At 31.4% G+C, this 25,381-nt stretch overlaps 1 protein-coding gene across 2 annotated transcripts in view; it reads left to right on the plus strand.

Moving 5' to 3' along the window:
• The window catches only part of CADM2 (cell adhesion molecule 2), a 1,468,479-nt gene that overhangs the window by 1,364,798 nt on the left and 78,300 nt on the right, over positions 1 to 25,381 (plus strand). The window contains exon 9 of one of the 2 annotated variants that reach the window (XM_051984362.1): positions 6,321 to 6,440. The exons of the other annotated variant lie outside the window; for it this stretch is intronic. Within the exon in view, the coding sequence (XP_051840322.1) occupies positions 6,321 to 6,440 (120 nt within the window). The remainder of the gene's footprint in view (positions 1 to 6,320; positions 6,441 to 25,381) is intronic. 2 annotated transcript variants of the gene reach the window in all.

The following is a 25,381-nucleotide window of genomic DNA, read 5'->3' on the forward strand; positions in this document are numbered from 1 at the left end:
AGTTTGTTGTTGTTGTTCATAATATTTTCTCCTTAAGGTGGGAGTTTTAGAATTTGGCTATAATATTTCTGTAGGTTTTCCTCCTAGGATCTCTTTCAAGTGATTGTAGATTTTTTTTAACTTCTACTTTATCTTTTTATTCTAATACTTCAGGATACTTTTTCTTTAATTATTTCTTGTATTATTATATTAAGATCTCTTCTATTGCAGTCTTATTATTCTTATATTTTCTCTTCTTTATCTGTTCTCCAAGTCAGTTTGCTTTTTTTTATTATTAAGAGATGTTTCACATTTTTTCTATTTTTTTTATTCTTGTTTATTTTATTACTTCCTCTTGCCTAATTTTTTTTCAAGTAATTAAATTTCAATTTCTTGCATTTATTTTAGTGCCAGAAAGTATGAGGCAAAAAAAAAAAAAAAAAGCAAAAGTCTTTATTGATTGTCCCAATGCTTTCGATTTGATTTTGTGACTGGATTTAACTTTGTGAAAAAGTAAATACACAGGCTTAGGTAAAGTAAAGAGGTAAGACCTCTGGGCTGAAGGAAATCACACACCATTGCAGAAACGTGGTGGAAAGGACCACGAAGGAATAAGACTGGTAGTGAGATTGTGTGCATGTGTCTCTCTGTGTGTATGTATCTATTTGTGTGCTTGAATGTGCATGATCTGTATGTTCTTGTGAAAACCTTCTTATCCTCAAAGGTAGATTTTAATTTTCTTGTTCTTTAAGATATTTTACCCCAAAAAGATTTGTCTCCCTCAGTGGTTCAGAGTGAAAAATTTTCTTCTGGCTGAAATCAGTTCCCCAAAATATTACTCTATTTTTTTTCCAAACCTTGTGTGGCCAGGGACATCCAGCATCTCATAGTCTTCCAAAAATAATCTGCTATGATCTGGTCTTAGATGTTTAGTGGAGAGGAATTAGCATCCGTCAGAGAACTGGGACCTCACTCTTCTGGCTTCCAGACCCATGTGTAAATAGGCTCTTGGAGCCCCAAAGAACACCAGAAGTCCAAAGCTGAATAGAAGTTAGAACAAAAACCCCAAAGAGCACCAGAAGTCCAAAGCTGAATAGAAGTTAGTACAAAAACTATGAAAGAGTTTGGGATTTGGATGTGTGTGTAGTGGGGAGGGGGGTTAGGAGTGGTAGGGAAAAAGAGGATATTGGAGGAAAATGTGATAAGGAAATGATTACAATTATTTAGCAAGCTCTTCCAAACTCTCCCACACTGTACTTCAATGATTTTTCTCCATCCATTCCTGCCCAAGGTGGGAGTTGTCTCTGTAGCAGGACCGAATTCTGTTAAAGACCTCCAAAATGGCCTCCTTGACAAATTTTCAAGGAGTCATTTTCTTCCTTTAGATTCTGGATCTCCTTTTCAGTTGATTGGATTTCTTTTCACAATCTTCTTGTTTTTCTTGGAATGTTCTTAATTTCTTTTTAAATGCTCAATCTTTCTCATTGATTTTTAAAGTCTTCTTTGAGTTCTAGGAATTCTTTTTGGGCATTGACCATTTAATGGAACACTTTTAATGTTACACTTTGAGATAGGAGCTTTACTGTGAAGATGAATTATGGTTTTCTCTATTACCAGTGTAGTTTTCCATGGTTGGGTTCTTTCTCCTTTGACTACTCATTTTTGTTTTGTTATATTTATTGTAATTTGTTTTATATTCACCAGTCATGTCTAAGGGTATGAGATATAGTGCCTCTGGCTTCAGGTCCTTCTTACAGTTAATTTTTGAGCTTTGTTCTGGCCTCAATCACTGCAGTCTTTCCCCCCTCTAAGCCACACCTAGGGGCCCTTGGCATATTAAGTTGGAAATGCTCTTGCTCCTTGAGAACCCTCCAGTAATTATAGCCTTCAGTTCTTCCCTCTGGCTAGGAATCAAAACCAAGAACTCTGCTCTCCTGTAAGAGCCCATAGCCTGCAGCATCCCTACCCCACTGCTTTCACACTCACCAGGATCCTTCTCAATCCAGCCCAGGTCTCAATAGTACAGCTGGGACTAGTTTCTTTTCAAGAGATCATAGTCCTTTCCTTTTTCATATTAACATGTGTTGTTTATATAATTTTTAAAAATTGCTCAGATTAATATATTATTTTGGCTTTGCTCAACTAATGAATTTTTTAAAAAATAACTTTTTATTGACAGAACCCATGCCAGGGTAATTTTTTACAACATTATCCCTTGCACTCACTTCTGTTCCGATTTTTCCCCTCCCTCCCTTCACCCCCTCCTCCAGATGGCAAGCAGTCCTTTACATTCAACTAATGAATTTTTGATAAAATTTATTTCCTTTCTATTATACCATCTTTCATTAAAAAATACACACACACACATCTATATATACATATATCTATTATATTTTTTATAACAAATATGTGTCATTCACCAAAACATATTACTCCTTTTGCCCCATTCAAGAATATAAGTCTCAATCATCATTTTAATTTCCATCATTTTGTCTGGTAAGGGGTAGGTAGCACATTTCATCTTTAGTCCTCTAAAGTCATGGGTCATCATTACATTGACAAATTTTCTTAAGTTTTTCAGTGTTATCATTTTATAAATTGTTCTGTGTCTCTTTACTTCTCTGTATTAAATAATAGAAATCTTCAATATTTTCTTTGGTGTTTATTTTTAATCAGGATAGTCCTCTGTCAATACAGATTAGTACTTGTTCTCAACTTGTAGTCTACATGCTTCATTGGTCTTCTTAGGATTTCAAGAAAACTTGGAGACTCTCTGTATATAAATGGACTCCTCCTTTGTAAATAATAGATTATGTGAATAGGGGTCACACATATAAACTATATGGATACAATGCCACATATATTATTGGAGAGAATATCTATATCAATAATAGATAAAATTACAAATTCATTTAAATATTCAAGAAATTGTTTAGAATAATGTATGAAATCTGCTGCTTGTCTCCAGAGAATGAAGCAGAGAACATTTTGGTATTGAGACATTAAAATTATTTATATTAGTTTCTCCAGTATCACAATAGGAGAAACATTAGAAAATAAAATTATCTTAATAGAAACCTGTCAAAAAGTACAATGTAACTCCATTCATCACCTTAGAATTTTTTATGACTTGCATATTTTGTTTGCTAAAACTTATATTGGAGAAATTGGATTCTACATTTTTTTCAAACAGGAAAATAATGAAAATACTACTTAGAAAAATCATTTATGTGATGTTTTCCAGCAAAGAGAAACTCCTAACATAAAATATATCTTTATATTAGATGTATCTGCATTATAATGAGGAAGAATCAATAATATGGTGTTATTCTTTGGAAAGAAATGTTAGAAATAAAAAGAAATATTTGAAGTAGAAATCATAATGCAATTGTCCCAGTTAATTTATTACTGGATTGTTTCTTATGAAGATATATCATCTGCTTTTAGGTTTAACAATTTATACAGCATCTTAATTACTTAAAAGAATCACTCTTAGAAAAGGATAGAACATGGTATCTATATAGAAAAAATAAAGGTTGTTGGGATCATTTAGTTGACCTAGAAGAGAGAGCTAAGAAATAACAGTGGTAATTGTGTTGGTGAGGATAAAACTTACTCACTTTCAGTGAAGGAAGACCAAGAACCTGACCATGAGAAAATGAAATTCTTCTGCTCTCTATGTTATTTAAAACATATAGAGTCTTATTTACCTAGTAGTCTTATCTAAAGAAAGGGCTTTATTAGATGATATTCTTCTACATGGTTCCACATGTTTTTGTCCATTTAAAATATGAAATTACTGAAATATTTAAAGACATCAAATAAACTTCTTACAAATTAGTTTACGTGTAAAGCAACCCTTTAACAACTAGAGAAAAGTTGTCAAAAGTGTCTTTTGTATGTTAAAAAAATTAGGCAGTAGTTTTACTTTATTTTAAAAAGTTATTACTTGGAAATATGCTGAGCAGCTGCATGTCAAAATAAAAGATTTTAACAATCCATAGAGTTATAGAAAGCTAGAAAAGTTTAATTTACCACCAAGTTTTATTTCTAGTAAACTAAAAATGCCAAGCAATATCTATTCTGAGTTCTTAGAATGAGGTGGTACAGCTGATATGGAAAGACTTATTTTAAGATCAACTAGAATCCTAGTCTAAATTATTATGTAGTAGCAAACAACTGTAATTTAAATGAATTGGATGGTTGAAGAGAAAGAGACTGAAGAAACCAACAGCATCAAGTTAGTAAATTTACATATACAAGTTCATAAAATTAATTTTACTGTGTATCTTCAGAACCCATAACACTAGAAAATGCTGCCTCATTCAATGATTCATCCAACAGATAATTATCAGGGACCTACTATGAACAAAGTAGTGTAACTATAGTAGTGCAGATTTAACTTTGTTGTTTCAAAGTGATCAGTATGTAGATGCCTTTACATCTAATAAATCTTATCCATTTATTTCCCCTATTCCTCTGTTCTGTTATCTTTTTTTAATAAGACATGTTACACTCTATAGGATGAAAATGTAAAAATGAGCAAACATAAGGTGTCTGTTTTGAAACATGGTCATTTCTTTATAATGTTTGTCAAAAACTCATTCTACTTAATTATCATGGCAGTCACACTGCAGGCAATACCAGAACTTTCCCCAGTGATTAATGTAGCTCCATGGAGTTTTTAGAATGTTGTTTTCTTAATTTAACTTGCTAGGGAATATTTCCCTGTTGAAAAACAGGTGTAAACATCAATAATCAAGATGAGAGAGGGATATCATGTCAGCTTTTTAAAATATCTCCAATGCAGAAAATCCAACAAGTAGTTTGAAATGGAATGAATGTTATTTGTCAAAAGCAAAGTAACTGAAATTTTGGTGTGACTCAGAGTTTAACTGAGTGGATGATGGGAAACCTTTTAATAGCAAAATGTAATGTGTTGACCTATGTGGAGACTTGTTAGGGGGTTTAGTCGGTCGAAAATGTGTGTGAAGTATCCTAACATGTTTGAGAAGTTGTGTGAATGTATAAGAGGTTTTATTGGTATTTTATTTGTTAGTGCATTGAGTTCTATAGCTGTTAAAATTCCAAGTACTGTAACTAGTAGAGCTGATATGTCAAGTAGACCGAAGAAAAAAAAGGAGGGGTGGTGGATAGGGACTGTTGTGGCAAACACATGAAATCAGAACCTTAGGAGAGTAATTACTAATAATTTATGAACTCTTCACTTGGTAAATTACATGCCTATTTACTCTAAAATAGGACTTGAAGTCACCTTAAGTAAAACTTAGGCCCTCCAGATTATCTCATAGACTTCAGACTTTTAATGATGTTCCTTGTTGTTTATTTTTGTAATAGGTTCTAAGTCAAAAGACTGATTTTTATTGCTCTCAATATTATATTTGAGCTTTTCCTTTTTATTTATACATTTACAGTCTAATATATATTCAAATATTAAAAAAAGAATGAGTTTGGATTGTCCTGTCACAGATATAGCACTATGATTGGCAGTTATCTCTTTTATTCTCTTAACAAAATTTACTCATCAAGATAGTGGGAAGTAAAATCTCCTGTTGAACCATGTATGTGAATAGCTACCAAGGATTATTATGCCAAACATTTAACTGTTTAACAATTTTTATTTTAAAACTTATATATATGTATCTTTTTAAATGACTTTGCTGATATACTAGTTCCAGGGTACATTAGAGAAGATGTCACCAGCTAATTGGGGTAAGAACTACAAGGAGAACAAAGAACTTCTACAGAAAGATGTAATTTAAAAATATTCTTGGAGAAGAGGAGATGCAAATATATTGACATACTTTTAAAGTTACTAAAGACTACTCTCATCCTATTTCCTTTCATTAAGTTTCTCTAAAAGAAAAATTATTTAACATGCATATCCATTGTTAACATTGTTTTCTTTGGTTTAATATGGTGGTGTTGCTTTTCTTTTATTTCCATATGTGTGTCTTTGTGTGTTTTTGTCTTTCCTCTTACACAGCATGTTTTTATTTTACTTCCCCTCTGTGAGATCCTTGAAATGATCCATTGAGGGGGAAAATGAGTTCTTGTCATTTAAATTTCACTCATTGTTTATTAGAAAAAAAATTATTTTTAGTTCCAAACAATGATGATTCTTTTCTTCTTTTTGGAGCATGAAAATGAGTGATAGAATGCCAAGAATTGTAGTGAAATGTTTTACCTGAAGTAGCCCTTTAAAGCATATTAATTTTAAACTTACATATATTTGTATGCATAATTTAAACCATGATTGTGTTTCTCTTTTGTTTGCATGATATTATTTTGTTTTACGTTTTGTTTTTTCCACTCACCAGATATTTCCAACACTTTGCTTTCTACCACTATCATCCCCTCCCTTACCACTGCAACAGTCACAACTTCTGTTTCCATATCAGCCACTACAACCACATCTGCAACAACCAGCAGCAGAAGAGGTACAGTATGCTTCTTTGTTATGGCCTGGCAAACATGAAAAATAGAAAAGTATAGGGATTTAAAAAGAGCAGAAAAAATGGAGAGGCAGAATTTGATAAATAGAAAGTGAGGCAATAAACAACCAAATTATTGTTCATTATAATACTGGAATTGAATCAAAGACAACTCATTTTATTTTTCTGCTACCATATATGAACTTCAAGCAGATTTCTGAAAACTTATTTTATTCTAAAAAATGATATATTATTTTTACGTAAAATGCATAATTATTTCAAAATGAAAATATGTAATATCATTTTTTATATAACTGAAAAATCAGCTTTTGAATTGTGTAGGAGATTTTCTCTTGATGCTTTTATGAATATTTAATGAATTTTAATTCTGAAACCAGACTCAGATTCCCACAGGGATGAATTTGTTCAGAAGTAGATGCAATCCCTGACACATTTCATGTAGTTCTTTTCTGTGAGTTCTTAAAACGACTAGTTCTGAATGACTCACTAGGTGCTTTTCCTTTCTACTCATATAAAATATGATTGTCCTAGAGTGTTTTGCACTGTTTGTCTCCATAAGTTTTCCCTGCCACCAGCTTAATAAGAAGCATTATTATTGCCTTTCTCTGAAGGAAAGCTACCTCGGGAAGTATGGTTTGAGAATTTTTCTGAACCTTAGGCATATAATGGATCAATTATATTGTGAGTAAAGAAAATGAAACTTTCTTTGACATTCAGCCAGTTATCATTAGGTGGTGAAATGGTGGGTAGAATTTGTTTATTTAAAAATGCTACTGGGGAAAAGTTGCTAGAAGCAACTTAATTTTAGAAAAATTAATCTTAACCTTATATTCTAAAACCTTTTCTTATTCTCATTAAAATGTTTCTCATTTGTTATGTTTTGTCATATTGACTTACTAATATATTTTAAATTTATCATTTTCACTTTGAAACTGTTGATATGTATCTCAATCTATGTAAATCTTTGATTTCATTTCAAATTAAATTAATAAAGCATTGGTACCTGTTCAAAAACAGGTTTTTGCCCTATTTTGCAGTTTTTTTTTTCCCTTTTATAAAAGTTTGCCTTACTTGGGTTTTTTATCTTGTTATTTAACTCACTTTAATTGTTTAGTTGGTAATTCCTGACCCTTGTTTCGGGGCAATATTCAGATTAGAAAAGATAGATATATAGATGTACATATATAAATGTATTCAAATCTATTTAAATACTAGATTGGTTATACAATTTATGTTAAGATTAATGTCTAGTATAATAGCTGGACTATTTCAGGATATCTTTCTGAACAGTTATTTTAATATGACTAAGTATGGCTTATCAAAACTTAAAATGTTACATCAGACATCTTTCAAGACCGGGTTTTTAGCTGGAGGTTGAGAAGTAACAAAAGCAGAAAAAATAAATGGGTAAGCAAACATTTAAGAAACACATTCTATTTCTTGTGTACTTACTTTTTTGTTAATTGTTTATTTTATCCAAAAGGCTTTGCAACCTTCAGTGGAATCTGGCTTATGCTATTTGTTATCAATACTATCATGATTTTTGGTTTATATATGTGTACAAACACAAATAGATGGCAATTGTATTATTTGACTTGTTAGCTTTTGAGGAAAGAATAAATTGAGTGAAAACAGCCATTTTAAAACACAAAATAATTATTCACTAAATGCACAAATTAAGCCATTGGTCATTTCACATATCTACTTTGAGTTCATTTTTTTTCAAGTTAGTTTGTCTACATAATCTTTAGCTAGAAAAGTTCTTATTATGATGATGATACATTTATCTATAAAGGAGACTTATGAAGTATTCTCCAAAAACTGGTCTTCTAGCATGTTCACTTGGAAGTCAAATGTTACTGCATTTCTGATTATAAATTGAAATCAACTTTATCTTTTCCATAGTTCAATACTATTTCACATAGGGTTTGCCTTGGAGCTACCTGTGAAAATATAGTACATTTCTCAGTTTTAAATATTATTTTCTTAAGCCTAGAGCATGTTGATAAGAACATTACCATTTAAACTATCTCTATATTCTAATGAATTCCCTCCAAAAATGAGTAGTTGTGTTGCTTGTTTTTTCTAATAGGCTTGGCTCCAATATTTTTTTCCAAAACATTAAACAGTTTGGGAATGAGGTATGATTATATAATTTCAAGGATGCAATTCTTCTGATCTATTTCAAAAGACAAAAAAATGTGACACCAGAGATGTTTAATGTGTGCATATCTGCTACCACCTGTTCTATTTTCAAGAAGTAGCTAGATGGGGAATGTTACTAAACCCACCTGCATCATTAACATTCTATTTAATATAATTGGGTCTGAGTCATCCTCTTAGTCATACATTATGACTTTTACACTGTATGCCTCAAGAGTTATGTCATTTTTTTGCCCATTAACTTGGAGCTCTTAAACGTCAGTTTGATGTTTGAAAAGAAGATATTGCTTGATAAATTAGCTAAAGACATTTCAAAGTCACATAGAAGAAATTAGAATAGACAAAATTAAAGAAAAATAATACACTGCCAAGTTTCTAACTTTTTGGAAAAATTCCTTGTTCTAATGGAAATTATCAACAGCAGTCTAGATAAATTGCCTGGTATAGTATCTAAAGTAAATTTCTTCTAACTTCAAACACTGTTTTTATCCATGCATATTTAATAATTGATTTTATATATATATATATAATTTAATAAGTGCAAATAAATCACTGCTAATGTTTCTATATTTATTCTTATACTGTTAACATCACTGCTTGATTTCATTCAAATAAAATATCAAATATTGATTTAAAACAAATTGGACAATTAACAACTGTGGCTACCCTGGAAGTCAAAAGACAATGAAACAAATTGATCTATATTCAAACATGATTGGTGGTAACCATATGACAGCCTTATGTTTGTTAAAATATCCAGAAGGTAAAAAATCAAGGTATTTCAAAAATGGAGGGGAAAGAGGAAGAATAAAAGTGATAAGGAAATAGGAGCAAAAAGAAAAATAAGTAAAAGGAAAGTAATGAGTAAGATGAAAAAGAAGAGTAAGACAAAAAATAAGAATGAGAGAGAAAATGAATGGCAATAAAAAATAATAGAATCTCAGAATTAGAAGAAAATTTAGAGGTTTTTTTCCACATTATTTTAACAAAGGGAGAAAATGAGTATCTTTTTTTTCTAAATATAGGAGACCTGAAATAGAGAACATTCTTACATAGAAGACAATAATTACAAATTCATAGTAGACCAAGATTTTAATAATTCAATTGTATTTTTATTTTGTTGTTTTATAAAATTATAGGTATCATCATTTGATTATAAAAATTTGAATATAGTTCAAAAGAAAATTATAGTATCCTTATTTCAAATGTTACCATTTAAATAGCAGCTTGTTATTTAAAGAGTTCTGTTCTTGGAGTATGGTGGGTAAATAACAAGCTTTATGTCATTTTACTTTTAGCTTCCCAGAGCTTCACTGTTTTTTTTCTATAAATTGGAGATAAAATTAATTTGTATAGCATACCAGTTACTTTACAGAATGAGAACTTTTTTGCAGAATTTAAAATTGAGTTAACAACAATTTATACAAATATCAGGCATTTTTGCTAATGCAACAATATAAGGCCTAAAGATAAAAAGGAGGGATGGAGAGGGGCTTCCCATACAAAAGAGGTAAAGTCTTAAAGTAAGTAACCTAAGTAACATATGACCATGACATCCCACCTGAAATTTGAATAAAGGGTCCCTGGAAATAATAATTGTAGGGATATGGTTTACTTTGAGTGATTAAATAGAAAATTTTTGTTGTACTTGAAATATTTGTGGTTTAACGTGTTTAAAAGATTGTGGTTACTTTTCTATTTTATTCCTGAATGAAGCTGATTCTCTCCTTGGTAGTTTTTTCTGACCTAGAGGATGTAATTGTTTATAATGCATGTAATTAGTAGAATCATTATTCCTTGCTATAAAGCATGCTTAGAATAAGGGGGTCCTTTCCAGTGACTTATATGCTGTGTTCAGAACTGGGTCCTTTCCAACAACATCTTTATTTGGACTTTTCCTGATAGTATGATATGACATAATATATGAGCAACTAAAGATTTCTAGTTGTATTCTCTATATATGCAGTCTTATTGCCTTAGGTGTATGACTGCATTAAATTTGCATCAGATTCACAAGGGTACATTTCAAAAGATATAATTGTAAAGCAGTAAGATAATTATCATTATATTTACTTGATCTAAATTATACAGAGTACCTTTTTGTTATTAATCTATTCAATCATATCCAACTTTTTGTGACCCCATGAACCACAACATTCCAGGCTCTTTTATCTTCCACTATCTCTTGAAATCTGCCTAAGCTTACATGACACTATCTCATCTGTTGCCATCCCCTTTTTCCTTTTAATTTTTCCCAACATCAGGCTCTGTTTTCTCATTATGTTGTCAGAATATTTAAGCATCAGCTTCAGTATTTGTTCTTCCACTAAATGGTTTGAATGAATTTGCTTATTGACTGATTTGCTTTCTTGCTGTCCAAGGGACTCTCAGAAGTCTTCTCCAACACCACAATTAGAAAGTGTAGATTCTGTGATATTCAGTTTTTCTAATAGTCCAATTCTTACAAACATACATTTCTTATTAAAAAAAAAAAACTCATAGCTTTGAGTAAACAGACCTTTGTAAGCAAGGTGGTGTTTCTTCTTTTCAGAATGCTATCCAAATTTGGCATAGCTTTCCTTCCAAGGAAGCAAGAGTTTTTAAATTTAATATCTACAGTCACTATCTGTAGTGGTCTTCCAGCCCAAGAATATAAAATCTGACTGTTCTTCCATTTTCCCCTCTATTTGCTAGGAATTAATGGGACCGATTCCCATGATCTTAGAATTTTTAATGTTAAGCTTCAAGTTAGCTTTGACTCTCTTCTTTCACCCTCATCAAAAGGTTTCTTAATTTCTCTTTACCTTCTGCCATTAGATTCATATGATCTGCATGTCTGAGATTGTTAATATATCTTATGGAAATGTTAATTCTGGCATTTGATCCATCCATCCTGGCCTTTCACACCATATACTCTGCATATAAGTTAAATAATTAAGGTAACAATACATAGACTTGTTGTACTCCTTTCCCAAACTTAGACAGTTTTGTTCCATGTCTGGTTCTAACTGTTGCTTCTTGACTGCCATGCAGGTTCCTCAGGAGACAAGATGATTTGGTATTCTCTTCAATTTGAGGACTTGACCCATTTTGTTGTAATTCATACAAACCAAGGCTCTAGTTTATCTTTTTACTCCCTCTTTTTGGGGAGATCCTATACATGAGTGGTATAAACTTCCAGAGTTCAAAAGAAGGAACTAAATTCTTCTTTTAATGATCAGACTCCTCCAAGACTGAATCATATGAATCTAGAGTAAGGTCCCTTTTTAGTGAATGAGCTCTAGATTCCTAGCTCCTCTCCTCCCTGGGGGCATTACTATAGTTTGATCATTCCTATTTCTGTAGCCAATTCTCTTTGAGACATTTTTAATGCCTATCAGAATGTAAATATTTTGAAAATAGATATTATCTGATTCATTGTCTTTATATTCCTGGTGCTTAATATAATGCCTAATACATTGTAGGCTTTTGATAAATGCTTGTTGATTGATTTGCCTTTACCTTTCTTCCATGGAGCCCAAAAAGAAACTTAGTTGACTATCTTTTATCAATGGATCCCCTGTGGCATGTGGAGGAAAAGCAATGTGTCACTTGTGAGTGGATACAGCACTAAGGTCAGAACATGTAACTGGAATGGTCTCTCCATACTAATGGGGAAAAAAATGAAAACGAAGTAAGAATCTTTCTATTCTTCATCCTCCATAAATTTCTATCTACTTACTGCCATTATTTCCAAAAGGGTATTTTAAGAGGTGATTTGACTTTCTAAATTATAGAACTATGGAAATACTACTGAAATTGAAAAGGAGTTATAGAGAATGTAGCTAGTGTTGGTAGTAACTGCTTTGACTAACAATCCTATAGGAAAAGAAACTAACCAACTGAGAAAGGATGAGCATAAAACAGGAAAGTTTCTACCTGTGATACAACAGATTCACTCAATGTAACCTATTATTAAAGAGAAAAAAAATGTTGTTCTTGACCTTCTTACCACAGATGCCTATAATAGGAATTCACAGGGAACAAGGAGTAATAATGTACCCTATTAAAAAAAACTGCATGGAAAACATGGATTATCATCTTTTTTTTTTTCTAGAAATCTCTCTTATAGCAAATAGCTAAATTCTGGGGCAAAGTATGTAGCTGATTTTTGAGTCTCAAATGTCTATGATGATACTCACAGTATGATTGTCCAAGAGGCAAAGATTCAAATGGCATTATATTAATTATTATTACTATTATCATAGAAGAAGAAAATAGTATTCTAAAATCAAAACTCAATGGGAAAGTGTTAATTAACATAAACATAATACCAGTCTTAATTTTCTTTCTTAAAAACTGAAAAATACACAATAACATTTGGAAAACTTCCTAATCCATACAATATTAACAAAACATGGATTCAATTTATCTTAAAGCATCTATAGAAAAAAAATAATATTTCCTCTCATGGCATGCAGGCTCTGCATTCTCAATCCCTAGGTTATAGAGGCTGTATCTGCCTATCAAATGCTCTAGGGTACACTGAGATGTTTGTTTATCTTTTCAATATTATAGGCCAATGAAGATTATTATAATTCCATTTAACATAAAATGGAGATTTTTTTTAAAAGAATGTTTGCTTTGAAGATGTAATTTTTCTAATATTTTGAGTACATATTCTTCCATTACCATCTCAATTTTAGAGAATGTAGGCTCAAATTAGTTCAAATTAGCCCTGTTTCTACATAAAGTGGGTGTCAGGAAGTTTCCATTCAAAATATTTCTGCTGGATGAAACTTAATCTCAGTTACAACTCTGCTGAAGGTTCTTCTAAAAGTTATTCTTGAAGGACACTTCTTGTTCTTCAGGACATCAATGCCATACTGGTAGCAAACCCATATTTTGAAGCCCTGGGATATTGAGGGAGACTCTATTTTTTCAGACCCTAATTGCCTTGAGTGAAAGGGTCACTTAATAACTCAAAAATGTTGAGGCAAAGAGAAAGTGGTTGAATCTGATTAACATTTTTGAATGCATCTGTACCCAAAGTGCCAAATCTTCAGGATTAATTTAGCAAGCTGGAAACAATTATAGAATATCTATTCATGCTCATAATCTCTCTAAGGTATTCTAGTCTACATCATCATAGTAAAAAAAGCAGGCTTCTCAATGTTTCCATGTAGACAAACACCATTCAGAACACATTACAGATGCCCTGAACTCCCATCAAATTTATAAAAAAAGAAGAGGATTGATGGACTTTCTGATCACATGAAATAAATTTGACAAAAGTATATATAAACATTCTTGGAGTAATTAAACATCATTTCATCCACAATATAGTAAAATTTGACAGCCATTAAACATTATATTTGTCAAGGTGAAATTTTTAGATGTAGCTAAGGACAAAGAGGAGAAAGCACTGGGCCAGAATCAAAAAACATTGGATTCCAATCCAGACTTAACAGTTAGTAAATATGTGATCCTAGTCATAAAAGTATATATAGGGGAGAAAACAGGATGGAGGAAAATAAAGAGCTTGTAATCATAACTGTGAATATAAATAGAATGAACTCTCCCATAAAATGGAGACAAATAGAGTGGATTAAAAAAAAATTATGCTTTATGTTTACAAGAAACACATTTCACATAGAGAGACACACACAGAGTAAAGATAAAAGGCTAGAACAAAATTAATAATTTCACCCAAGAGAATAACAATAATGAGACAACATACCAAAATGTGTGGGATGCAGCTAAAAAAGTAATAAGAGAAAATTTTCTATTTCTAGAGGCCTACTTGCATGAAAGAGAGAAAGAGAAAATGAATTAGGCTTGCAACTAAAAAAAAAAATAGAAAAAGAGCAAATTAACCCCCCCAAATCAAACACTAAACTTGAAATTCTAAAAATAAAAGGAAAAATTAATAAAACTCAAAGTAAAAAAAAAACTATTGAATTAATAAATAAAGCTAAGAGTTATTCTATGAATAAGCCAACAAAATAGATAAACCCTTGGTAAATTTGATTAGAAAAAGAAAAGAGGAAATTCAAATTATTAGTCTTAAAAATGAAAAAGGAGAACTTGCCACTAATGAAGAGGAAATTAGAGCAATAATTAGGAGTTACTTTGCCACACTTTACACCAATAAATTTGATAATTTAAATGAAATGGATGAATACCTTTAAAAATATAGATTGCCCAGATTAACAGAGAAAGAAGTAAATTGGTTAAGTAGTAAGTAATCCCATTTTAGAAAAAGAAATAGAAGAAGCTATTAATCAAATTCCTAAGAAAAAATCCTCAGGAGCAGATGGATTTCCCTGCTAATGCTACAAAACATTAAAGAATAATTAACTCCAATACTATATGACCTATTTTTAAAAATAGGGATTGAAGGAGTCCTACCAAATTCCTTTTATATCACCGACATGGTACTGATACCTAATCCAGAAAAGACAAAAACAGAGAAAGAAAATTATAGACCAATCTCTCTAATGAACATTAATGCAAAAATCTTAAATAAAATATTAGCAAAAAGTTTACAGAAAATCATCCCCAGGATAATACACCGTGACAAAGTAGAATTTATACCAGGAATGCAGGGCTGGTTCAATATTAGGAAAACTATTAACATAATTGATTATATCAATAACCAAATTAACAAAAACCATATGATCATCTCAATAGATGCAGAAAAAGAGTTTGATAAAATCCGACACCCATTCCTATTAAAAACACTAAAGAGTATAGGAATAAATTGACTTTTCTTTAAAATAATCAGTAGAATCTACTTAAAACCATCAGTAAGTATTATATGTAATGGAGATAAAGTGGAATCATTCCAAGTAAGATCAGGGGTAAAACAAGGTTGCCCATTATCACCATTACTGTTCAATATTGTATTAGAAATGCTAGCTTCAGCAATAAGGAGGTGAAAAAGAGATGAAGGAATTAGAGTAGCTAATGAGGAAACCAAATTATCACTCTTTGGAGATGATATGATGGTATATTTAGAAAACCCCAGAAATTCTACTAAAACATTATTAGAAATAATCCACAACTTTAGCAAAGTTGCAGGATACAAAATAAATCCACATAAGTCCTCAGCATTTTTATACATCACTAACAAAATTCAACAGCAAGAGATACAAAGAAAAATTCCATTTAAAGTAACTGCCGATAGTATATAATATTTGGGAATCTATCTGCCAAGGGAAAGTCAGGAACTATATGAGCAAAACTACAAAATGCTTTGCACAAAAATAAAGTCAGATCTAAACAATTGGAAAAATACTAAGTGTTCTTGGATAGGCTGAGCGAATATAATAAAGATGACAATACTACATAAACTAATCTATTTATTTAGTGCTATAACAATCAGACTCCCAAGAAACTACTTTAATGACCTAGAAAAAATAACAACAAAATTCATCTGGAAGAACAAAAGGTCAAAAATTTCATGAGAACTAAAGAAAAAAAAAATCAAATAAAGGTGGCCTACCTATACCTAATCTAAAACTATATTATAAAGTATCAGTCACCAAAACCATTTGGTATTGGCTAAATAAATAGACTAGCTGATTATTAATTGATCAATGGAATAGGTCAGGTTCACAGGACAAAATAGTCAATAACTATTGCAGTCTAGTGTTTGACAAACCCAAAGACCCCAACTTTTCGAGTAAGAATTCATTACTTGATAAAAAGTGCTGGCAAAATTGAAAATTAGTATGGCAGAAACTAGGCATTAACCCACACTTAACAATGTACACCAAGATAAGCTCAAAGTGGGTTCATGATTTAGGCATAAAGAATGAGATTATAAAAGTTTCCACACAAATAAAATCAGACCTAAATAATTGGGAAAATATTAAGTGCTCTTGGATAGGCCAAGCAAATATAATAAAGATGACAATACTCCCTAAACTAATCTATTTATTTAGTGCTATGCCAATCAGACTTCCAAGAAAATATTTTAATGATCTAGAAAAAATAACAACAAAATTCATATGAAACAATAAAAAGTCGAGAATCTCAAGGGAATTAATGAAAAAAAAATCAAATGAAAGTGGCCTCGCTATACCTGATCTAAAATTATATTATAAAGCAGCAGTCACCAAAACCATTTGGTATTGGCTAAGAAATAGATTAGTTGATCAGTGGAAAAGGTTAGGTTCACAAGACAGAATAGTCAACTATAGCAATCTAGTGTTTGACAAACCCAAAGATCCTAAGTTTTGGGATAAGAATTCATTATTTGATAAAAACTGCTGGGATAATTGGAAATTAGTATGGCAGAAATTAGGCATGGACCCACACTTAACACCATATACCAAGATAAGATCAAAATGGGTCCATGACCTAGGCATAAAGAACGAGATCATAAATAAATTAGAGGAACATAGGATAGTTTATCTCTCAGACTTGTGGAGGAGAAAGAAATTTGTGACCAAAGATGAACTAGAGACCATTACTGATCACAAAATAGAAAATTTTGATTATATCAAATTAAAAAGCCTTTAAACAAACAAAACTAATGCAAACAAGATTAGAAGGGAGGCAACAAACTGGGAAAACATCTTCACAGTTAAAGGTTCTGATAAAGGCCTCATTTCCAAAATATATAGAGAACTGACTCAAATTTATAAGAAATCAAGCCATTCTCCAATTGATAAATGGTCAAAGGATATGAACAGACAATTTTTAGATGATGAAATTGAAACCATTACCACTCATATGAAAGAGTGTTCCAAATCACTATTGATCAGAGAAATGCAAATTAAGACAACTCTGAGATACCACTATACACCTGTCAGATTGGCTAAGATGACAGGAAAAAATAATGATGAATGTTGGAGGGGATGCGGGAAAACTGGGACACTGATGCATTGTTGGTGGAGTTATGAATGAATCCAACCATTCTGGAGAGCAATCTGGAATTATGCCCAAAAAGTTATCAAACTGTGCATACTCTTTGATCCAGCAGTGCTACTACTGGGCTTATACCCCAAAGAGATTCTAAAGAAGGGAAAGGGACCTGTATGTGCCAAAATGTTTGTGGCAGCCCTGTTTGTAGTGGCTAGAAACTGGAAATTGAATGGATGTCCATCAATTGGAGAATGACTGGGTAAATTGTGGTATATGAATATTATGGAATATTACTGTTCTGTAAGAAATGACCAGCGGGATGAATATAGAGAGGCTTAGAGAGACTTACATGAACTGATGCTAAGTGAAATGAGCAGAACCAGGAGATCATTATACACTTCGACAATGATATTATATGAGGATGTATTCTGATGGAAGTGGATTTTTTTTGACAAAGAGACCTAACTGAGTTTCAATTGATAAATGATGGACAGAAGCAGCTATACCCAAAGAAAGAACACTGGGAAACGAATGTGAACTATTTGCATTTTTGTTTTTCTTCCTGGTTATTTTTACCTTCTGAATCCAATTCTCCCTGTGCAACAAGAGAACTGTTTGGTTCTGCAAACATATATTGTTTGCAGCGAGTGCAAGGGATAATGTTGTAAAAAAATTACCCTGGCATGGATTCTGTCAATATAAAGTTATTATTAAATAAAATTTAAAAAAAAGAATGAGATTATAAATAAACTAGAGGAACACAGAATAGTTTATCTCTGAGACTCGTGGAGAAGGAAGGAATTTGTGACCAAAGAAGAACTAAAAAAAAAGGAAAAAAAAAAAAACACATTAATTTCACTATGTAAACTATTTGGAAAAATAGTTCATAAAGAATGAGTCTAGCCAAGGTCTTCTATGACACAAATATGATGCTGATACCCAAACCAGGAAGAACAAAAACAAAGAAAATTCCAGACCAATCTCCCTAATGAATATTGATGCAAAATTTTTAAATAAAATATTAGCAAAAAGATTACAGCAGGATGATATAATGGGACACAAGTTGAATCATACCAAGAATGCAGGGCTTATTCAATATCAGGAAACCTATTACCCTAATCAAACAACTATATCAACAACAAAATTAAGAGAAATCATATGATAATCTCAACATATGCGGAAAAAACTTTTGACAAAATACAGCATTCACCTAATGAAAGCACTAGAGGGATAATGGAAGTTTTCCTTAAAATAATAAGCAGTATCTATCTAAAACCTACAGCGACCATTATTCCCAATAAGATCAGTAGTAAAATTAGGATGCCTATTATCATCACTATTATTCAACATTTTATGAGAATATTGGCTTTATCAATAATAAAATAAATTAAAGGAATTGAAGTGGTAGTGAGGAGAAAAACTATCACTCTTTGCAGAGCATATGATGATATACTTAGAAAATCCTAGAAAATCACCCCAAAACCTGCTGGTAACAATTAACAGCTTTAGCAAAATTTCAGGATATAATCTAATCAGGTTATTTTTACTTTCTCTCTAAAACCAATTTTTGCCAGTTTTCCTATGTATCACTGACAAACACAAGCAGCAAAAAATAGAAAGAGAAATTCCATTTAAAATAACTTTAGATGAAATAAAAAATATTTGCATGTTTACTTGCCAAGAAAATTCTAGGAATTATATAAAAACAATTACAAAACTCTTTTCACAAAAAGTCAGATCTAAACAATTAGAAAAATATCAATTGCTCAATGGATATGCCAAGTGATTATAATAAAATGACAATTCTATCTAAATTTTTCTACTTGTTCAGTACCATAACAACCAAACTTGCAAAAGATTATTTCGTAAAATTAGAAAAAAACAATTTCATAATTCACCTAGAACAAAATATCAAGACTATCAAGGGAATTAATGAAGCAAAAATACAAAGAATGGTAGCTTAGCAATATCACACTTAAAACTGCATTATAAAGTAGCACTCATCAAAATCATTTGGTACTGAATAATAGCATGAAGGATTAGTGGAATAAATTAGATATACACAACACAATAATCAAATAATTTAATATTTAATAAACTGCCAAATTCTATTTTCTGGGATAAGAACTCACTATTGGACAAAAATTGCTGGGAAAACTGGAAAATAATATATCAGAAAGTCAGCATAGACTTTCTCATACCCCATACCAAAGTAAGGTTAAAATGGGTACATGATTTTAGCATAAAGAGTAGCATTATAAGCAAATGTTTCTGATAAAGCAAAAGTGTTTGTGATAAAGGTCTCATTTCTAAAATATATAATTATGTCAAATTTATAAGAATGCAAGTCATTCCCAATTGATAAATGGTCAAAGGACACAAACAATTTTCAGATGATGAAATTAAAGCCATCTACATTCACATGAAAAAATTGAAGTCCGCAGAGTTAGGTAACCTGCCCAGGCACACTCAGCTATTAAGTATCTAAAGCTAGATTTGAATTCAGATCTTCCCAACTCCATGCCCAGGGTTCTATCCACTGTGCCATGTAGCTAACCCCATGTTTGAAAATAGCTTACATTTATAAAACACTTGATATATACAATTCCCTATCCACTACAAATATAATCTGATTTAATCCTCTTAGCAACCCTGTATAGTAGATGACCCCCATTTTACAGATGAAGAAATTGAAGAAGACAGCGGTTAAGTAATTTAAGCAGGGGTCACACAGCTGATAATTGTTTGAGACTGGATTTGAAGTCAGTACTTCCTGACTCCAGGTTTAGTGCTCTATCTTCTGTGCCTCCTTTGTCACCACTAGAAATTACAAGAAGATTTTCATTAAAGAATAAGATTTATGGATCAGTGTAGGAAATATAGAAACTAGTACACAACACTGTGGGCTGTTAAAGCATACCTATATTTAGTTAGACATAATATGATAACTAATTAGAAACATACATCAGATACTTTCTATCTTCCAAAATTAATAGGTGAAAAATCTCAAAAATAATGAACTTATCATATCCTTGTGAATTCAATCAATAAATTATTTTGAAACAGAAACTTTATCACAGGTACAACTATTGTTAAAAATATCTTGACAATAATATTCATGTATCAATAAACATTTTAAGTGCCAATTATGTGCCAGCATTGAGCTTATTCTCTCTCTCTCTCTCTCTCTCTCTCTCTCTCTCTCTCTCTCTCTCTCTCTCTCTATATATATATATATATATATATATATATATATACATATATGTATATATATATATATATATATTACTAAAACTGAAGATAACTTCACTGAGCCTACAGAATTAAACCTTTTACTCCAAGATTTATTTAAAAACATTATTTTAGCCACCTAAGAAATAGTCCACAGAATTCGTATATGCATAAACTTACAATGTATACAAACACCTACGTGTATAATCATTTGGGGAAAAAACACTTTCATCACTCTATAATGCATACACACACACACACACACACACACACACACACACACACACTCACATGTGAATTTATCCCAGAATGATTCTGAACTCCATTGGGAAAAATGATTATTAGTAGTACTTGTAAAAACAGCAGTAATACTTTGTAAAAATACATTGACACAAACATAAGCTAGGTCAAGATTAATCTTGACAATTATTAGAAATGCAAATATTAAATATATGTATTTCTAAAATGAAATTATTCAAGATAAATCTATCAACAAAATGAGAGTGCATCAAATTGATGCTATCATTAAAAAATGTTTCTATTTTTTCTTTTCTTTTTTTTTTTAATTATAGCTTTTTATTTACAAGATATATGCATGGGTAATTTTTCAGCATTGACCCTTGCAAAACCTTTTATTCCAATTTTTCCCCTCCTTCCCCCCACACCCTGCCCTAGATGGCAGGTAGACCAATACATGTTAAATGTGTTAAAGTATATGTTAAATACTATATATATATATATATATATATTTACACACACACACATACATATACATATTTTATTTTGCTGCACAAGAAAAAATTGGACTTAGAAGGTGAAAATAACCTGAAAAGAAAATCAAAAATGCAAGTGAACAAACAGAGGGAGTGCAAATGTGGTTCATACTCATTTCCCATAATTTTTTCACTGGTTGTAGCTGGTTCTCTTCATTATTGAAAAAATGGAACTGATTTGGTTTATTTCATTGTTGAAAAGAGTCATATCCATCAGAACTGATCATCATATAGTGTTGTTGAAGAATATAATGATCTCCTGGTCCTGCTCATTTCAATTTAGCATCAGTTCATGTAAGTCTCTCCAGGCCTTTCAGAAATCACACTGCTGGTCATTTCTTACAGGACAATAATATCCCATAACATTCATATACCACAACTTATTTAACCATTCTCCAGTTGATGGGCATCCATTCAATTTCCAGTTTCTAGCCACCATGAAATGGGCTGCCACAAACATTTTGGCACATATAGGTCTCTTTCCCTTCTTTAATATCTCTTTGGGCTATAAGCCCAATATTTACACTGCTGGATCAAAGGGTATGCACAGTTTGATAAGTTTTTGAATATAGTTCCAAATTGCACTCCAGAATGGTTGGATGCATTCATAATTCCAACAATGCGCGAGTGTCCCAGTTTTCCCACATCCTCTCCAACTTTCAACATTATCTTTTCCTGTCATCCTAGCCAATTTGACAGATATGTAGTGGTATCTCAGAGTTGTCTTAATTTACATTTCTCTGATCATTAATTATTTGGAACACCTTTTCATATGAATAGAAACAGTTTCAATTTCATCATCTAAAAATTGTCTGTTCATATCTTTGACCATTTATCAATTGGAAAATGGCTTGATTTCTTATAAATTAAAGTTAATTTTCTATATATTTTGGAAATGAGCAGAACCTTTGAATGTAAAAATGTTTTCCCAGTTTATTGCTTACCATCTAATCTTGTCTGCATTAGTTTTATTTGTACAAAAGCTTTTTAATTTGATATAATCAAAATTTTCTATTTTGTGATCAATAATGATCTTTAGTTCTTGTTTGTTCAAAAGTCCCTTCCTCTGCCATAGGTCTGATAGGTAAACTATTCTATGTTCTTCTAATTTATTTATAATTTAATTCTTTATGCCTAGATCATGAACCCATTTTGACTTTATCTTGGTGTACGGTGTTAAGTGTGGGTCAATGCCTAGTTTCTGCCATACTGATTTCCAGTTTTCCCAGCACTTTTTGTCAAATAGTGAATTTTTATCCCCAAAGCAGGGGTCTCTGGGTTGGTCAAACACTAGATAATAAAGTTATTGACTATTTTGTCCTATGAAGCTAATCTACTCCATTGATCAACTAGTCTATTTCTTAGCCAATATCAAATGGTTTTGGTTTAGATCTGGTACAGCTAGGCCACTTTCATTTGATTTTTTTTCATTAGTTCTCTTGAAAGTCTTGCCTTTTTGTTCTTCCAGATGAATTTTATTGTTATTTGTTCTAGGTCAGTAAAATAGGTTTTTAGGAGGCTGATTGGTATAGCACTAAATAAATAAGATTAGTTTAGGTAGTATTGTCATCTTTATTATATTCGCTCAACCTATCCAAGAACACTTAATATTTTTCCAATTGGTTAGCTTTGACTTTATTTGTGTGGAAAGTGTTTTGTAGTTTTGCTCATATAGTTCCTGACTTTCCCTTGGCAGATAGATTCCCAAATATTTTATACTATCAGTAGTTACTTTTAAATGGAATTTCTCTTTGTATCTCTTGCTGTTGGATTTTGTTAGTGATGTACAAAAATGCTGAGGATTTATGTGGATTTATTTTGTATCCTGCAACTTTAGTAAAGTTATGAATGATTTCTAATAGCTTTTTAGTAGAATCTTTGAGGTTCTCTAAATATACCATCATATCATCTGCAAAGAGCAATAATTTGGTTTCCTCATTACTTACTCTAATTTCTTTAATCTCTTTCTCAACTCTTATTGCTGAAGCTAGCATTTCTAATACAATATTGAATAGTAATGGTGATAATGAGCAAATTTATTTCACTCCTGATTTTTTGGGAATGTTTATTTAATATACCTAACTTTTTAAAAACAATTAACTTTTCTAATATTCTATTTACCTCTTTAACTTCTTACTTATTTGTTTTGTGGTTTGATTTATCTAATTCTGAGAGTGCAAGGTTGAGATCTCCCACTATTATAGTTTTGCTGTCTATTTCTTCTTGCAACTCTCTTAACTTCTCCTTTAGAATTTAGATGCTATACCACTTGGTGCATATATGTTTAGTATTGATATTGCTTCATTGTCTATGCTAACCTTTAGCAAAGTATAGTTTCCTTCCTTATCTCCTTTAATTAGATCAATTTTTGCTTTTTCTGAGATAAGGATGTCTATCCTTGCTTTTTTTTCTTTCACCTGAAGCATAATAGATTCTGCTCCAGTCTTTCCTTTTACTTTTACTCTGTATTTATCATCCTGCTTTAGATATGTTTCCTGTAAACAACATATTGTAGGATTCTGGCATTTAATCCAGTCTGCTATCCACTTTTGCTTTATGGGTGAGTTCATCACATTCAAATTTACAGTTAAAACTACAAATTCTGTATTTCCTTTCATCTTATTATCCTCAGACTATACTTTTATTTTTCTTTACTCCCTTGTCCCCTCCTCCCCAGTATTAAACTTATGGCACCACTTATCCCACACAGCTCTCCCTTTGAGCTCCCCCTTTGAGTCCCTTCCCCTTTCTTATATCTTTCCCTTACTTTTTCTGTATTCCCTTCTATTTAGCCTACTCTTTTCCTTTTCCCTTTTCCTCTCCCACTTTTTAACGAAGTGAGAGAAGTTTCTCTGTAAACCAAATATGGCTAATATTTTCTCTTTGAACTAAATCTGATGAGAGTAAGATTCACACAATGTTCCTCCCCCTCTCTTGATTCCCTCAGATATGATAGATTTCCTTTGTCTCTTTGTGGGATTTACTTTCCCTCTTTTTATCTCCACTTTTCCCTTTCCAATTCTACTTCCCTTTTTTAAAAATATTATAACAATTAAATAAAATTATACAAGTGCTCTTTATGTATGTCCATAAGAGAAATATGGTTCTCAAAAGTTCTTTTTATCTTTTATGCTTGTCTTGAGTTCTATATTTGGAGATCAAATTTTTTGTTTAGCTCTGGTTTTTTCATTAGGAATAAATGGAATTCACTTGTTTCATTGAATGTACATCTTCTTCCCAGGAAGAAAATGCTCAGCTTAGCTGGGTAGTTTATTCTTGGCTGCATTCCAAGTTCTTTTCCCTTATGTAATATCATATTCCAGGCCCTTTGATCCTTTAATGTGGAAGCTGCTAGATCATGAGTGATTCTTATTGTGGCTCCTCGGTATTTGAATTTTTTTTCCCCCCTGGCTGCTTGTAATAGGTTTTCTTTAGTCTAATTGTTCTGAAATTTAGCCACAATATTACCTGGCATTTTTATTTTGGGGTCTCTTTCAGAAAGTATTTGATGAATTTTTTCAATGACTTTTACCTTCTGATTCTATTACATCTAGGCAGTTCTCTTTAATGATTTCCTGTAAAATAGTATCTAGGTTCTTTTTTCAATCATAATTTTCAAGAAGTCCAATAATCCTCAAATATCTCTCCGAGATCTATTTTCCAGGTCTGTTGTTTTTCCAATTAGATATTTAACATATTTTTTTCTGTTTTATCATTTGTTTGGTTTTGCTTGACTGAATCAATGTCTCAACAGATTGTTCAGTTCTACTTGTTCAGTTCTGATTTTTAATGAGTTATTTTCTTCATTAGCTTTTAAAATTCTTTTTGTGTATGTCCAATTGAGTTTTTAAATGTGTTGTTTTGCTCTATGGAATTTCTTTCCATTTCACTAATTTTTTTTAATGT

This window comes from Antechinus flavipes, chromosome 3, assembly GCF_016432865.1.
Source record: "Antechinus flavipes isolate AdamAnt ecotype Samford, QLD, Australia chromosome 3, AdamAnt_v2, whole genome shotgun sequence".
Lineage (NCBI taxonomy): Eukaryota > Metazoa > Chordata > Mammalia > Dasyuromorphia > Dasyuridae > Antechinus > Antechinus flavipes.